This window comes from Euprymna scolopes, chromosome 44 (assembly GCF_053919585.1).
Source record: "Euprymna scolopes isolate OS-2025 chromosome 44, ASM5391958v1, whole genome shotgun sequence".
Lineage (NCBI taxonomy): Eukaryota > Metazoa > Mollusca > Cephalopoda > Sepiida > Sepiolidae > Euprymna > Euprymna scolopes.
Window position 1 is genome coordinate 52,108,104 of NC_136525.1, and position 15,780 is coordinate 52,123,883.

At 32.3% G+C, this 15,780-nt stretch overlaps 1 protein-coding gene across 4 annotated transcripts in view; it reads left to right on the plus strand.

Annotated features, from left to right (window-relative positions):
• Positions 1-10,330: 10,330 nt before the first annotated feature.
• LOC145268841 (uncharacterized) overlaps positions 10,331-15,780 on the plus strand; it is a 177,877-nt gene continuing 172,427 nt past the window's right edge. For all 4 annotated transcript variants that reach the window (XM_080124508.1, XM_080124509.1, XM_080124512.1 and 1 more), the window contains exon 1: positions 10,331-11,321. In XM_080124508.1, coding sequence (XP_079980634.1) covers positions 10,552-11,321 — 770 coding nt within the window. In that variant the 5' untranslated portion in view covers positions 10,331-10,551. The remainder of the gene's footprint in view (positions 11,322-15,780) is intronic.

Genomic DNA, 15,780 nt, shown 5'->3' on the forward strand with positions numbered 1-15,780 from the left:
GTTTGAATGCTTATTTCACTAGTTATTTAACAGGTTTATTGAGTAGTGAAATGTACACAAACACACATACAGACACGTTCACTTTTATAGATATACTAGCATTTCAGCCCGGCGTTGCCCGGGTGTTTGGAGGTGTATGTTGAAAAAAAAAAAAAAAAAAGCGGTCAATTTTTTAAACTGTGACCCCTATTATGACCCCCTTAACATTTATTGTTTGGGGCTCAAATCAAGTTATTAAGTTAGATCATGTCCAAATAACCTATATCTAAAATTTCAAGTGTTTAGACCTAAAATTGTCGGAGGAGTTTTGTAGAGTTCTCAAAAGTCAAATTGTTGAATTTTGACCCCTTAATAGCGAAATTTCTGTCCGAAAATGGATTACAAAGATTTTGCCAAATCTCAGTAGACTTAAAATTGACAGAGTTATTGCGTAGGGAAATGTACAGACACACACACACAGACACGTTCTCTTTTATTTATATATATATATATATATATATATATATATATATATATATAACTACTTCATTTACTCACACAAATTTAATATACGAAAGTATAGATTTATGCGTAAACTTTAAGTATTTACTTCAAAAGTGCTCATACGTAGGTAGAGCTAGTTAGTAATTTATAAAATATATATGGCGATTATTCTGAATATTCTGCATTTCATCCACTGTAGGATTCGTCAGGCTTATGCGCGAATTTTGTGGTTGTTTCTTGTTTTTATATATGTTGAGGATTTCTAGTTAGCCAATCAGCTTTCTAGTATCCACCGCGCCACCTCCTATCAGCCAATGGGCATGCATTTTATCGAACAAGGGATCTGTTTTAGAACTAGGTTAGTGGTTTAAGGTAGATCTTTTCCCTCCTTTTTTTTTTTTTTCTTATATATATCAATATACCTTACTCTAGGATAGCGATACAAAATAGCTTTAAAACTAACAATAACAAAAGAAAACAAACAAATAAATAAATTAAATAAACATGAATATACATAAACGATCACACATATATATATATATATATATATATATATATATATATATATATATATATATATATATATATATATGTATATATGTGTGCATGTGTGTGTGTACACATAGGTATATTCATATATATATATAAAAAAAAAAAAAAACATAGGTATTATTCGCGCATAAGCCTGACGAATCCTACAGTGGATGAAACGCAGAATATTCAGTGTAGCTTAATCGCCATATATATTTTATAAATTACTATATATATATATATATATATATATATATATATATATATATATATATATATATACACATAAATGATGAGAATAATGGAAATAGTATTCCGACGCAATAGAGAAATAAAAAGGAACAAACCGTGTTATGTGTTCATCAATGTTTTGCCTTTATTTCGAGACTTAATGCAATTAAGAAAACAAAAACACCAGTACAAAGATTTGAAAAATTTCTTGTGGAAAGTGTGATGCTGTTCCATTTCAGAAACGGAAAAAGTTGTTAAAAAGATTTTTAATAATGTTATATAGCCGTTAATATATTTTTAAAAGATATGATGCAGTTAATATTCTTTCTGGAAAAATATATGTACGTTGATGAACACATAACTCGGTTTGTTTCTTTATATATATATATATATATATATATATATATATATATATGAACAAATGATTAATAAAACATGTTAAAAGATATCTTGAAAAAGAGTTAAAAACATATTTAATTTTAAAAAGGAAGCACAAGATAAGTGGATAGTCCTTAATCCACGGAGTTTCGAAGAAATACTCTCCTTCTCATCAGAGGGCAGAAATTAGCAAAATGTGGGATCGGATTTATGCGGGATCGGATTTTGCATGTAAAAGTATTTAATGAAACTACAAGTAAGTCACAGATCTTACTTGGTTGAAAGAAAAGGGTGAAGTAAGGGGAATAGGAGGTAAAAGAAAAAAATGATAAAAAGATTTCACATGAATGAATAGTCCGGTGAAGGGTAAAAAAATCCAAGAATGGTAAAATCCAAACACGGTCGAATTAAAAATTTCCAATCCAACAGGTAAGTTCCATATGGTCTAAAATGATCCAAAAGGCAGAATTCCTTTGAAAAAAATCACAAATGGAATGAATTCCAAATCATTAAAAGAAAAGTTCAAATGTGCACAGAAAAAGCACTGGAGAGAATATTTAAAACACGTCTGCCCAGGCCGGAGGAATCAAGTAAATTAAGGTTTAAAAAAAAAAAGAAAAAAAAAAAAATAAGCGGCTAAATGTCTGTCTGTCTGTCTGTACCCATATTTTCAAACTCTATCTCCACCGAAACTAAAAGTCACAGCGGCGCTAGCGGCCTCAAATGATTGGATTGTTTACGGACCATTCTTCTGCGGGTCTTTAGTAAAAATAGTTTTTAAGGGGTCAAAAATGGGTCAAAATTGAAAAAAAATCGTCAAACATTTTGTACGTTCAACTTAGTTTATTTTTAATTTTTAATCGGTTTATATGCATTTCACATTGGTACAGTGGTAACGTCACTAGCTGAGGGTACCTAAATACCTTTCTTTTTTTAAACTTTTAAAATCACGACTCTATAAATAATATATACGAAATCTAGAAAAATTAAAATACCATATTTAAGCATATTTTACGCCCAGGCAAAGACCCCCCTCCACTAGTATATATATATATATATATATATATATATATATATATATATATATATATATAAATACCCGTTCACATACACCTTTCACGGGGTTCGTGCCTATGTTGGAGCACGTCACTGATGAGATGCAGTACATCGAAACCCACTTTGGGTCTGGCGTTGTCCGTTGTCAATTCAATTGCTCGATTCCATCTAATTCTGGGTTCTATCTTTATCGTGAAAGGTGTATGTGAACGAGTATTTATATATATATCTATAATCTCCTCTTAATGTCTAATATATATATATATATATATATATATATATATATATATATATATAGAGAGAGAGAGAGAGAGAGAGAGAGAGAGAGAGAGAGAGAAAGAGGGGGGGGAGAATTCGACCGGAAGTCTAGAAGAGCAAAGTTTATTTTAATGTATTAATACTTTAAAGGAACATTGCTCATAGTACTGTAGATATATAATAAGCTCAATAGGTTTATATTTATCCTAGAGCTATATTAATATTAAGGATAAAGATTGATAATTGTAAATTATGAACCAGTTTCAAAAGGAGAAATGATTAGTTTTGTTTTCTCCTTTTGAAACTGAGTCATAATTTATAATTATTAATCTTTATTCTCAATATAATTATATATATATATATATATATGTATATATATATATATATATATATATATGAACAAATGATTAATAAAACATGTTAAAAAACATCTTGAAAAAGAGTTAAAAACATATTTAATTTTAAAAAGGAAGCACAAGATAAGTGGATAGTCCTTAATCCGCGGAGTTTCGAAGAAATACTCTCCTTCTCATCAGAGGGCAGGAGTTAGTAAAATGCGGGATCGGATTTTGCAGGAAAAAGTATTTAATGAAACCACAAGTAAGTCACAGATCTTACTTGGTTGAAAGAAAAGGGTGAGGTAAGGGGAATAGGAGGTAAAAGAAAAAAATGATAAAAAGATTTCACATGAATGGATAGTCCGGTGAAGGGTAAAAAATCCAAGAATGGTAAAATCCAAACACGGTCGAATTAAAAATTTCCAATCCAACAGGTAAGTTCCATATGGTCCAAAATGATCCAAAAAGTAGAATTCCTTGGAAAAAATCACAAATGGAATGAATTCCAAATCATTAAAAGAAAAAGCACCGGAGAGAATATTTAAAACACGTCTGTCAAGGCTGGAGGAATCAAATAAATATATATATATATATATATATATATATATATATATATATATATATATATATATATATATATATACATAATGCAATGTCATTTGGGCGGTCGGATTTGGATCCGGGCTTGAGACAGTTGCCTGTCTAGCTGCACTGATGAGCTGTGAAACAGCGAAACAGTACTGTATGTGGAAGACTATAATGCTCCCTATCTATGGTTGAGCATATGGGAAGTGATATACAAATTGCGTATTAAGCGATGCTATTTGTATAAACAAATGGAGCGGAGGCATTTGGACGATGTCAAAACATTGTTAATTCATTACCCACACAGCAGCAACCATATAGCGCAACAGTGAGAAGCCTTGACTGTCATTTAGGCAGTTGGGTTTCAATCGTGGCTTGAGGCAGTTGCCAGTCTATCTAGCCAGACTGATGAGCCATGAAACAACGAAACAGTACTGTATGTGGATGACTATATATATATATAGCTGGATCTAAAAAAACTTCTGATAAATTTATTATTTTGACTTTGACTTTCCATGTCTCACTGACTTTAGTAAATAGGGTGCATACCTTATAAATATTTGCTAATATTTTCTCTCCTCTGATGAGATGGTAGACATCGAAACCCTATAGGTTAAGGAGATTAACTTTTTAAAGCATTCTTTGTCTTGCTTAGAATAATAAAAGTTCTTTGATATGAAATTCATTTCAATGAGAGTTTTTTTTGAAATTCATTGAATTACAATTTAATATATATATATATATATATATATATATATATATATATATAAAGCAAAAATTACAATTAAATTTACCAAAATGATTCAAGATTGTAAAACTAAAGTAAAAACCAAATAGGAGAAAGAGCTTATAATAAGAGCAAATTGGGAGCAAATTTTAACATGTTTTATTAACTATTTGCTCTTATATATATATATATATATATATATATATATATATATATATATATATATATATACATACATTATATATATATATATATATATATATATATGCATTTTTTATTCATCCAGCCTTGACAGACGTGTTTTTAAATATTCTCTCCAGTACTTTTCTTTTAATGATTTGGAATTCATTCCATTTGCGCTTTTTTCCAAGGAACTTTGCCTTTTGGATTATTGTGGACCATTTGGAATTTACCCAGTGGATTGAAATTTTAAATTCGACCGTTTTGGATTTTACCATTTTTGGATCTTTACCCTTCACCAGACTATCCATTCATGTGAAATCTTTTTATCATTTTTCTTTTACCTCCTATTCCCCTTACCTCACCCTTTTCTTTCAACCAAGTAAGATCTTTGACTTACTTGTAGTTTCATTAAATACTTTTATATGCAAAATCCGATCCTGCATTTTGCTAATTCCTGCCCTCTGATGAGAAGGAGAGTATTTCTTCGAAACTCCGCGGATTAAGGACTATCCACTTATCTTGTGCTTCCTTTTTTAAAATTAAATATGTTTTTAACTCTTTTTCAAGATGTCTTTTAACATATTTTATTAATCATTTGTTCATATTATAAGCTCTATTTCCTTTTCGGTTTTATTGAGTTTTTACATCTGGTTGAGATTACTTTACTTGATTAATTAGATTAACTCTCTAATATTTATAATATATTTTAAGTTCACCATTTTGATTACCTTGGTAAACTTATTGTAATTTTTATTTATTTATATATATATATATATATATATATATATATATATATATATACTGAACTTCGAGTCATGTGTGGTATTGACCGGAATATATTCTGGATAGAATCACACTGAAGTCTAGAATAATAAAAATTCTTTGATATGAAATTCATTTCAATGAGAGTTTTTTTTAAATTCATTGAATTACAATTTAATATATATATATATATATATATATATATATATATATATATATATATATATATATATATATATATATATATATATAAGTAAATTCTTGGTACAGCAAAATGGAAGGAGAAATTTCAGAGGAAACATAATTTAATTTAAATAAAAATATCAAAGAAAAAAACAAAAAAAACGGGCAGGTGGAATTGTTAAAATTTCCTTAAGGCCTTATCGTCTGACCCTCTAAGAGGAAACGTCAGAATGATAAATTAAAAACTAAGAATCGAATGAGGAAAGAGGGAAATTGGTTTCAGTTGGAAGACCAGTGAGAGAAAAAAAAAAAATATATATATAATTCTCACTGTTCAGGTGGTTTTAAATCAGTAAATATTTCCAACTGATGTTTCAAAATCTTTTGTCTACACCTAGCCTGTGTATATATATATACATACATTATATATATATATATATATATATATATATATATATATATATATATATATATATATATACATATATATATATATACATACATATATATACATACATATATATACATACATACATATACATACATACATACATACATATACATACATACATATACATACATACATACATACATATACATACATACATACATATGTATATATATATATATATATATATATATATATATATATATATATATATACATACATATGTGTGGTAGACATTATTTGAAGCAATTAATCCATTGACCGGAATATATTCTGGATAGAATCACACTGAAGTCTAGAAGACAAAAAAAAAAAAAAAAAAAAAAACAAAGAAAAAAAAAAGAAAAGAAAAAAAAAAAGGAATTTTCAATATTCTGGATTTATTTCTGATCAGTCATCCATCTCTTTATATTGGAAGAAACTAATTTTTTTCCGATGAGGAGGAAGATTCGTTGATGGTCCAGTGAATTCTTCCGCTGCTCTGAAACTTTTGTTGGATCAATCTTTCTGCTGAATTTTTCCTGGTCCTTCGTTGATAAGAAATAAGAACGTAGCGTTTGCATTCAAAATAAATTTTTCCATTTTTTTTTCTTGTTTTTTGCCTAGCATGGTCATTTGGTGTTGCCCAGGAGGGGGATGGACAACAGAATAGAAGGGTTAAGAAATATTTCTTTTTAAACCTCTCTCTCTCTCTCTCTCTCTCTATTATATTAATTCTATCTCTACACAAGAACACTTCAACCTTTTTTTTTTTTTTTTTTTACACAGGAATCACCACATTATCAAGGCCAAGAGGTCACTCAAGGCCAAGGGTTAAAGAGTGTACAGTACAAATTGGAAAATATAGTAATCATTAGTAATGAAAATTCGGTAAATTTGTTAACTTATATGGAACGGCTCATCAAGAACTTGTTTAGGTTAGACTTGAAGACAACCATATTGTAGTCACCTGGAAAGTAGGAAAACGGAAGACAATTCCACAAGCGTGCAGTTCTAAGAAAGAAGCTTTGCTCATGGAATCTACGTTTAGGTTTTAGGCACAGATAAAGAGTGGGAGAAATTATTGATAGTGTTTTCAGTTAGACGAGTGTTTCTTGTGAAAGTTTGGTGAGGGGGGACCACAGACTGAAGCCCAGTTGAACACTTTCCATGAAAATAACGATACATCAGAGACAAACTCACAACATTTCTTCTGTGAGATAGAGGTTGCAGGGAAGAGAAAAGGACGTCTCCTACGAAGTTACGGACCCGTTTCTCTCCTGTACACTCCTCTACTAACAAAGATAACAAATAAAGTTGTTTATTAATATGGAATGAAACTCCATTTTGTTGTCTCATCTCTATACTATGAGTTCCTGATTTCTGCCCATCAACGACTACTCTTATAAGCCTATCAGAGAGAAAGGATTTAATAATTGAGAGCACATTTCCAGCTATTCCATCATCAGAGTGAAATTCGAAAATCAAAATATAAAATTTCAAGTAAAAACCAATGGTCTCTACTTATTGGCATGTCACAGTAATGAACATATCCAAAAATTAAGAAAAACCATAAGATAAGAAAATAGTTTTGGAAGATAATTAGCAAAAATTGAGTTTTGTTAAAAAGAAAAACTGGAGAGTTCAACTTGTAACAAGGGAGATATTATTAGCAAAAACTCAGTTTTTCTAATTGTCTTTGAAAACTGTTTTTCATTAATATTTAATTTTCTACCTCAGCGTTTTTCGTAATTTTTCGATGTGCTCATTATTGCGACATTGCAATTAAGTAGGTACCATTGATTTTAGTTGAAATTTAATATTTTGATTTCCGAATTTCGCTTTAAAAGCACCTAAAAATTTGTCTTCAAGAAGCAACTCTTTTCCCCAACCAGCAGACAGAATAAACATGGCGGCTACACCTCCATCCAGATGGAAGGGAGTCAGAAACTTGGATTGTCCACTATTATAAAAAATAAAAAGAAAAGAAAAAGGTGCAAATCCAAAATTCCATTAAATAAATAAATAATAGTAAATAAATCAATCTATAATATAAATCTCACCAGTCTGTTTAAATGTATGTATGTATGTATGTATGTATGTATGTATGTATGTATGTACATCTGCCTACAACTTTCGACAAAGGCGACGGATTTTCATGAGATCGGTATCGTTTTGAAGCTTAATCATTCGAATGACAAATATCGAAAAATTGGCTAAAAACATTAATTCCTTCACCCTCAACTGGGCACTTTTCTATAGGGAAGGGGTCGCCTTTTTCGCCGACATTTTTGAAAGTCATCCCATCTTTTCGATTGAGTAGCCTTGATATAAACCTTCGCTACTTCTGATTTGGCGATGGATGCAACGGTAAAGACGTCACATTTGTGTTTTTACATTCTTTTCCTCCTTTGTGGTACGGGTTCGAGCCTGCCTGCCTACCACCATTTTTTTTTCTCAACACACACCTCCAAATACCCGGGCACCCAGGCTAGTAAATAAATAAAATGAAATAAAAATAATAAAAATATGTACGATCAAAAAAAAAAAAAGAAAAAGCTGCATGTGCAGAATTAAAAAAAAAATAATAATAAAAATAAAATTAGATAATTAATTAAATAATAATAATAATCAAATAAATAAAACAAAATAAAAATGAACAACACAGAAATATTTTTATATCGTCATGGAACGAAAATTGCCATATTCCAAAAACACGTAAATTGATTAAGCAGCTTTTTTTTTTTTTAATAACTAAGAAAATCAAGTTTTATGGCGAAGCGAGACGTTGTTTTGATCCGCTATGCTTGATAAGAGGAAGACAACTCAATTCAAACTATCGAGATCAAAATCAGTCTTGTAATGGCTATGATTTCCTATTAAACTCGCTAACAATCGTAAAAATAATAATAAATTAGTTTCTATGTAAAAAAGAAAAACACAACCTTAATCAATTGTATGTAATTTTTGGAATATGACATTTTCGTTTGATGTACATCCTAAATATTTTTTTTATGTAATTGTACGTTTTTATAAAATTAGGTTGAATGCTGGAATAAACCAAAAGGAAAAAGAAAAAAAAAAGAAAAAAAAAAAAAAAAAAGCTAACCTCGTGTCTAAATTTGCCGCAATGGCAGAAAGGGGGAGGGCATAGCAGGTAAATAAACAGCTCTAAAAGTTGTCAGGTGGTTGTTAAAAAGCCGGAAAGGACCGCATTTTTCAATTTTCGTATGCGTCTCATCACAGCACAGCAGCTAAAACACATTTGTTCAATTTAAATTTACTAACACACATATATATTTAACTGTAAAATTTAAAAAAAAATGCAAATTATTTAAAACAAAACAAGAAAAAACGATGAAATAATAATAAAAAGTATTAGTTGCGTTTCGGTTTGACCGAGTTGCGTTTCGTTTATCTGATTCTAGGTTTTATGAAAACTGACTACCGCGTTTTTAGTTGAGCACATTTTTCTATGGATTCAATTTTTCTCGTGAAAACTTGGAGCACTTTGACAAGAAAGGAACTGGAAATACCAATTTTTAATGCAATTCCTGACTGAAAAGAAGTCGATAATGGTTTTTAAATCCATCTTTTGATACTCAACTGCCTCAGAAACGGGAAATAATGGAAGCTGAGGCATTTAAACAATTTTTCTTTTTATTATTTCCGCAGAGAACGTAAAATTTGAAAGGAAGCACGCTCTCTTCTTCAACGAGTTTTCTGTATTTTGTTTTTAGTAATAATTATTATTATTCAAAAAAAAAAAAAAAAAAAAAAAAAAAAAATAAGTGAATAGTTTTATTTTCGTAATTATTTCGTTTCTTCTTTTTTTTATCCGGTTAAAACAATTCTTTTTTTTTTTTTTTTTTTTTTTTTATTAAATTATTTCTATGAAAAAAAAATCTGTTAAAAAAACATTTAAATTATTTTACCTGCATTTTTTAAAAATATTAGTTAAAAAAAATAACCCAACAAAACTGCAGTTTAAATTATTATAATTTCTGTTAAAAATAAGTAAAAAAAAAAAAAAAAAAAAAAAACACCAAATAGTTGAACATGTTTCAGTGGCAGCCATATTTAAAGCTGAAAAGTTCAAGATAACTAAAAAAAAAAAGTTCTAGGGCACTTATTGTTCCGTGCTGAAATAATAACGTTGTTATTTAAAAAGCCGTTCTTAACATGGGGAGGGTAGGGTGTTTTGTAACTATTCTATACTTTAACCTTACAATTGAATAATAAAAAAAACAACAATAAAACTTTAATTAAACTTGGGAATACGAGTTTAAAAAAATAGCGCGGATCAGTAAGTGCACTAGCACAAAAAAAAAAAAAAATAAATAAATAGTAAATTAGTTTTTAAAATTTTAGTTTGATAATAATAAAAAAAAAGTCTATAAAAAGCAAAAATGTCAAAAAATATCAAAACAACAAAATTGGAAGACGTCAAAAAGGAAATCCGAGCCTTGTTGATTTCCTCCCAACATGGGATTCCCTTATACAACTTAACCGGAGATTATTACGATTTAGTTGGAGTTGCCTTAGATTTCACCGATCTCGGATTCGTTGACTTGGAATCCTTTCTAGAGGCGATCCCCGATGTGGTTCACGTAGACGAGGGCCCCGACGGCCAGAAAATCCTTAAACACGTGTCCGACGAACGCACAAAACATATAGAAGATCTCGTCGAACGTCAAAAGCCGAAAGGTCAACCGATCCGAACTCGTTCGAAAAAAGCACGTGGTCCAACTGGACCCTCATCATCACCGACCCCAAGCTCCTCTAATAATGCTCGTTTATTTCAAACCCAATCTAAGAGCCACTACAGCAAACCTGGCTCCAACAGCAACAGGTCGTCCTCGTCCTCCCCTTTGTTGCCTACACCGCCAAACCCCCCTAACGGCCAACAATCCCTGGGGTTCCGTCATATTCGAAAGTCCAGCTTATCAAATAATAATGACAATAACAATGGTGGCCACCTTTCTGTGGTGGGTCCGTCCTCAAAGAAATGCCTATCTCCACCTTCGTCCAGACTCCGTCCCAGTACAGAAATGATGACTTCCAAGTCGTTTCGACGGCCATCCATACCGAACTTCGTCAGGATCCAGATCCAACAAGCGTTGGCCACCTTTAAAGAACCGGTCAGCCAGTCGTTGTTTGAAAACGCCTACAAAGAAAAGTAAGTTGGCTTTTTGGTACTTTATGTGGAACGTGGACCCTGCGTGATTTTTTTTTTTTTTGTTATAGATTCGAAAAAGTTGTCAAAAAAAAAATATAACAAATAAATGTTATCAAAGGCAAGATAAGTTACTTTTCTACCAAACTGGATATATATTTTTTGTTTTTATTCAATGTAACATGTTTATTCAGCTCGAAAAACCTGCAGTGTTTACCGATGTATTGGAAAATTCAAAATGGCGCCCGACACTCTCTTTAACATGGTAAGTTTAGGAAAAGGTGTTATAAATAATAAACTAGACAAAATACTATTAAAAAAAACACCGAATATATGTTAATTTATGTCACGGTAACATATAATGAGCGAATTTCTAACAGTATTTTGTCTAGTTTATTATTTATAACATTTTTTCCTCAACTTACCGTGTTAAAGAGAGTGTCGGGCGCCATTTTGAATTTTCCAATACATCGGTAAACACTGTATGCTTTTCGAGCTGAACAAACATGTTACATTGAATAAAAACACGAAAAACATATCCAGTTAGGTAGAAAAGTAACTTATCTTGCCCTTGATAACATTTATTTGTTATATATTTGTTTTTTTTTGACAACTTTTTCGAATCTATGTGTACAGTAATACAAACCCCGGGTTTCTAACAGTATTTTGTATAATTTTTTAATTTGAACTCCTTTTCCCCAACTTGACGTATTCAACAGAGACCTCGTCGCTATTTGTCTTGTTTTTTTTTTTTTTTTTTTTTTTTTCAAATATATCGATAAACACTGTATGATTTTCGAACTGAATAAACATTTTACATTAAATAAAAACACTAAAACCTTGATCCAGTTTAGGTTGAAAAGTCGCTTATCTTGTCTTTGATAACATTTATTTTTTTATATATTTGTTTAGATTAGGTCCACCTCCACAATTTTCTGACTGACTTTTAACGGTTTTCGACTATGCTGAATACGGAAATCGCATTGAAATTTTGCAGAAATAAGTAGTTATCGAGATATAAAAAGTTGTATAATGCATTGTAATCTCTGGCTGCCATCTTTTTTACGCGCCTGCGCGCACGTCATAAACAAATCTACGAGCGTAACAAAGATGGCCGCCAAAGAATACAATGCATGAAGCAACTATTTATATCTCGATAACTACTTACTTCTATAACATTGCAATGAGATTTCCGTATTCAGCATAGTCGGAAACCTATAAAAGTCGTCATTTAAAAGAAAATTGTTGAGGTGGACCTAATCTAAAAAAAGACCATTTGTTTTTTGACAACTTTTTTTTCGAATCTTTTTTTTTTTTTTTTTTTTTTTTTTGACTGCTCCCTTTGAGGCCAAAAAAAAAAAGCCAAAAGCATTATTTGAATATGTATGAAAAAAAAAAGATAAATTTTTACGTGCTCAGCATACTATAAACACCGGGCAGTCTTTTTTTTTTTTTTTTTTTTACATAGGCGTCACCACTTATCAAGGCCGATAGGCCACCCAAGGATAAGGGTTAAAGAGTGTAGAGTAGTCAAAAGGACAATATAGTAATCTATAGTAATGGAAGTTCGGTAAATTTGTTAACTTAAGTGGAACGGCTCATCAGAAACTTGTTCACGTTGGACTTGAAGACAACCATATTATAGACAGCTGGAAAGCAGGAAAACGGAAGACAATTCCACAGGCGTGCAGCACTGCAGCAGTGCAGCAGTTCTAAGAAAGAAGCTTTGATCATGGAATCTATGTTTAGGTTTAGGCACAGATAAAGAGGGGGGAGAATTATTGATAGTATTTTCAGCTAGTCTAGTGTTTCTTGTGAAAGTTTGGCGAGGGGGGACCATAGATTGAAGTTCAATCGAACACTTTCCATGAAAATAACGATAAAGCAGAGACAAACTCGCAACATCTCTTCTGTGAGATAGAGGTTGCAGCAAAGAGAAAAGGACATCTCCCACCAGGCCACAAAGTCTATTTTGAACCCTATCAAGGCAGGACAAGTCTTTTCTAGCAGCTCCTGCCCATATGTGGCAACAGTATTCCATCCTTGGACGTATCTGGCTCTTATATAGATAGAGAATTGCATCAGCAGTGAGATATCTACTGGATCGATATAAGGATCCGACCATTTTTCCAGCGGCCTTGGCAACAGATTTGATGTACGTATTCCATTTAAGATCAGGAGTAAAGGTCAAGCCCAGAAGCCTGTCAAAACTTGAGGCCTCCCCAAGACAAGAGCCATTCATTTTAATTGATGCCAGATGGGGATCAGAACGTTGATGTAAAGATAGAAGCTTGGTTTTAGATGCATTAAAAGTAACCAGCCACTCTTTTCCCCATTGTACAACGTGATCAGGATCAGAGGAGAGAGAATCGGGGAGAACTTGGTCGTTCACTGTCTTAGATGTTCTACCGTAGATGGTAGTGTCGTCAGCAAAAATGTCTACGAATGATGTAAGGATGTGATTTGGAAGATCATTAATGTAGATCAGGAAAAGAGTTGGGCCCAGGATCGACCCCTGAGGGACTCCAGCGTTTAATACTGTGAGCTTCTGATTTTTGCCCATCAACTACTACTCTTATGAACCTATCAGATAGAAATGATTTAATAATTGAGAAGACATTTCCAGCTATACCATAGCTGGAGATCTTGTGAAGTAAATCTTTATGCCATACCCTATCAAAGGCCTTTGATATGTCAAGAGCAATTGCCCTAGAAAGGTTGCCTCTGTCGAGAGATTCGCTAATCCTATGAGATATAACTGTGAGCACATCTGCTGTAGATCTAGCAGAACGGAAACCATATTGTGTGTCACTAAGAAGGTTATTTTTGCTGAGATGGTTGATTACTGCTCTATTTAACACAGATTCCAGCAACTTACTCATGACGCACAGGAGACTTATTGGCCTGTACTGAGAGGGGGGTGAACGATCACCTGAATTCTTAAATACAGGGCATACTGATGAGATTTTCCAGTGTGATGGGAAGCAATTCTCCTTAAGACAATGTTTAAACAGTTTTGTAAGTATGGGTGCTAGTTCTTGTTGAAGTTTTTTGAGTACTATAATTGGAATACCGTCAGGGCCGGTTGCTTTACTGGAATCAAGGTTTTTGATTAGCTTGGCAACATCACGTACAGATATTTGTATATCACATAGTGTTTTCTGACACAGGAGGAAATATTGGGGGTTGGCGGCCTTGGTCGCAAAGGGTAGAATTAGCTGCAAAGTTCTTGACAAAGAGTTTGGCTTTGTCTGATGCTGACAAGATTAACCCAGGTCTATTGATGATAGTTGGGATAGAGCACACGCTTCTGTTCAGGATTCTGTTTGCTATTTGCCAAAACTGGTGGGAACCAAGCCGCTGCTCGGCTACTTTGGACTTGATGGACTGAGCATACAACTCTCTTGCGTTCTTTATTACTTTCTTACAATGGTTGCTGGCAGTCTTGAAAACGGCTTTAGTTTCCATACATCTATTACGTTGGAAACAGTGGAAAAAGTGATTTCTGTGCACAATGGCAGCAGCACATTCTGGAGAGAACCATGGCTGGCTGTTAGGTTTTTGCTGGAACTTTTTCGAGGGTATGAAATTGTCTATACCTACAATTAACCATTCCGTCAGGTCTGATACTATAGATGACACATCCTTTTTAAACATGGAACGCAGAGGAAGATCCGATATAAATGTATGGAAACTGTCCCAGTCAGACATAGTGTATCGATATACTGTACGATGGAGAGGTACGTCTGAGGATTTATTACATTTTTATCTCAATTGATACAACTGAGTGGTCAGAAGATCTAAGAGGAGACAGAACGGAAACTGAACACAGTTCAGGGCAAGTTGTGAGAAAAAGGTCTAGGAAACTTGCATACTGGCCGTCATTGTCGGGCACATGGGTGGGTTCGTGAACAATCTGAGTGAGGTCATAAGCAATGGAGAAATCATGACAGAATCTCCCCTCATCATCGGTCTTGTTTGAGTGGGTCAACCATTCCACATTGTGAACATTGAAGTCTCCACATACGTGAATGTTAGCTGAAGGATATGCAGTTAAGCCCTAATCTCCCAATGTTAAGAACGGCTTTCAGAATAAACAGTATATGTTTTTATTAAATTGCTAGGTTAAAGTACAGAATAGGTACAAAACAAACACCCTCCCCATGTTAAGAATGACTTTCTAAATAACGGTATTATTTCAGCACGGATGTACCAATATTTTACATTTATTTTGGTATTTTTTTTTTTTTTTTTTTTTTTACGACCTGCACAAGAAATACCCCAACCTCCCTATGCTAAGAACGGCTTTCGGAATAAACACTCCCCAACCTCACCAGGTTGGGAGTATTTATTCTGTATTTTTTTTACTAGACTATCTTTTCCAGTTTTAACAACTAGTCCTTTACTTTTCCATGTTTAAGCTTAACCATATTACTTTTCATGCTATTTCTATTGTAATCCA